The sequence below is a fragment of the Lagopus leucura genome, unplaced genomic scaffold (genome assembly GCF_019238085.1).
Source record: "Lagopus leucura isolate 7727_CA_CO unplaced genomic scaffold, USGS_WTPT01 99-30_obj-0_obj, whole genome shotgun sequence".
In the NCBI taxonomy this organism is placed as follows: domain Eukaryota; kingdom Metazoa; phylum Chordata; class Aves; order Galliformes; family Phasianidae; genus Lagopus; species Lagopus leucura.
This window is the reverse complement of record NW_024968712.1, coordinates 12,708-14,548: the sequence shown is the minus strand read 5'-3', so window position 1 is coordinate 14,548 and position 1,841 is coordinate 12,708. Positions and strand designations below refer to the sequence as shown.

The following is a 1,841-nucleotide window of genomic DNA, read 5'->3' as shown; positions in this document are numbered from 1 at the left end:
TTTGGGCCCGAGATATGGCAATGGTAGTTAGCAGCTGGCGAGATCCGCAGGAAGACGTGGCCGGGGGCACCCCGAGCGGCCCCAACCCCGCAGCGCAGCCTGCCCGGGAGCAGCCGCCCCAGCAGCAGGGGGGCTCGGCCGCCCCGCACACCCCGCAGACCCCCAGCCAGCCGGGACCCCCTTCCACGCCGGGCACGGCCGGAGACAAGGGCCCGGGGCAGCAGGGCTCGGGGCAGAGCCAGCAGCATATCGAGTGCGTGGTGTGCGGGGACAAGTCCAGCGGCAAGCACTACGGCCAGTTCACCTGCGAGGGCTGCAAAAGTTTCTTCAAGAGGAGCGTCCGCAGGAACTTAACTTACACATGCCGTGCCAACAGGAACTGTCCCATCGACCAGCACCACCGCAACCAGTGCCAGTACTGCCGCCTCAAGAAGTGCCTCAAAGTGGGCATGAGGCGGGAAGGTGAATATTTCTTCCCTACTATGCTATCGCTCTCCCTTCCCGTGGCCGTGGCAGGAGCGCGGGTTCGGGTGTGCGAGCGGGGGGCGGATGATGCGCGCAGGGGTGCGCGGGGTGTGTGTGCCCCGAGATGCGCGGCTCGCGGCGGCGATCCGGGTCCCTCCGTATTTACATGCACATGTCAATCTCTCCCTCTGCCTGCACTCCATCTGGCAGCCCAGCGCAAGGTTTTGTTGTTGCTGCGGATGGTGGTTGGCGATGTTTTCTTTTGCTTTTCGGTTCGTGCCTCCTGCCCTCCTCCCGCCGCTCCCCACCCCCTTCCCCGGCCCCGCCGCTCTCTCCCCGTCCCCGCTCATTGTGCCCGGGATTTATCACCACGGTGCTCGCTACACGTTTATCGTGCGGTGCCCCTTCGCGTGTGCGTGTGTGCGCCTGCGGTGGTGGATGTGGTTTTGTCTATTGTTGGCATGAGCCCGGGGGTGGGGTGGGGGGAGATGCATCCCTCCGTACGAGATGTGCTCCCATTCAGCTTCCTTTCCCCCCCACCTCCCGCCCCACCGTTTCTCTTTAAACCCAAACGCTTCTCGGTAGCTCCATTCTCAGGCTCAATTTTCCTGAAAGAAAGATGAAGGACGTGTAAGTAGACAAGGAAAGAGTAAAGGGGGGAGAACGAGGGGTGAACAGGGGGGAAATGTGGCACGATCTCCCCTTTGCCGGTGCCCGGAGTGTGGTGCTCCGCGAGGTTTGGCCTTGTTTTCACTCCACGCGTTGTTCAAAGGAAAGTTTTGGAGCGAGCCGGGTTCTTGTGCTCCTTTTTTTTTTTTTTTTTTTTTTTTTTTTTTTTTTTTAGCACGCTGCTCGCTCGCTTTATTTCTTCATCAAACTCCACCCTCTCCTTAAAGCCTGCATACAAATCGCGATTTATAACCTATTTACCGATCCTTCTCCTCCTAGCAGAACTCGCGGCTGGCAGCAGGCTCTGCGCTTTCCAAGCGCTCCTCCGCTCCTTCCCTTCCCCTTCTGCTTCTCCAGCTCTCCCCGTGTTCCCTCGCAGGAAGGTCCCTGCCGTCCTTTTCCCCCGGTTCCCCTGTTTGGCCGCTGGAGTTTAACCCTAAGGTTGATCTAAAGGTGTCTGAGAGCCACAGCAGTCAAACGCTGTGTCCCGCTGTCGGCCGCAGCCTTCATGGGCTGTAACACTGTATTTTGTGTTGCCACAGGAAAGGCAAGGGTGCCGCTCCAGACCTGAAATGTGACGACCTCGTTGGTAGCTCCAGAGGCTGTAGGTCTGGGGGAAAAATAAAAGGGGGAGGGGAAAAAAGAAAGAAAGAAAGAAAGAGAGAAAGAAGGGAACAGAGAAAGAAGAAACACAGCGGAAGACTGCT

At 58.8% G+C, this 1,841-nt stretch overlaps 1 protein-coding gene across 1 annotated transcript in view; it reads left to right on the top strand.

The window, feature by feature from the left end:
* The first annotated feature begins 6 nt into the window (after window positions 1-6).
* The window catches only part of NR2F1 (nuclear receptor subfamily 2 group F member 1), an 8,554-nt gene continuing 6,719 nt past the window's right edge, over window positions 7-1,841 (top strand). The window contains exon 1 of the mRNA XM_042894685.1: window positions 7-462. Within this exon, the coding sequence (XP_042750619.1) occupies window positions 15-462 (448 nt within the window). The 5' untranslated portion in view covers window positions 7-14. The remainder of the gene's footprint in view (window positions 463-1,841) is intronic.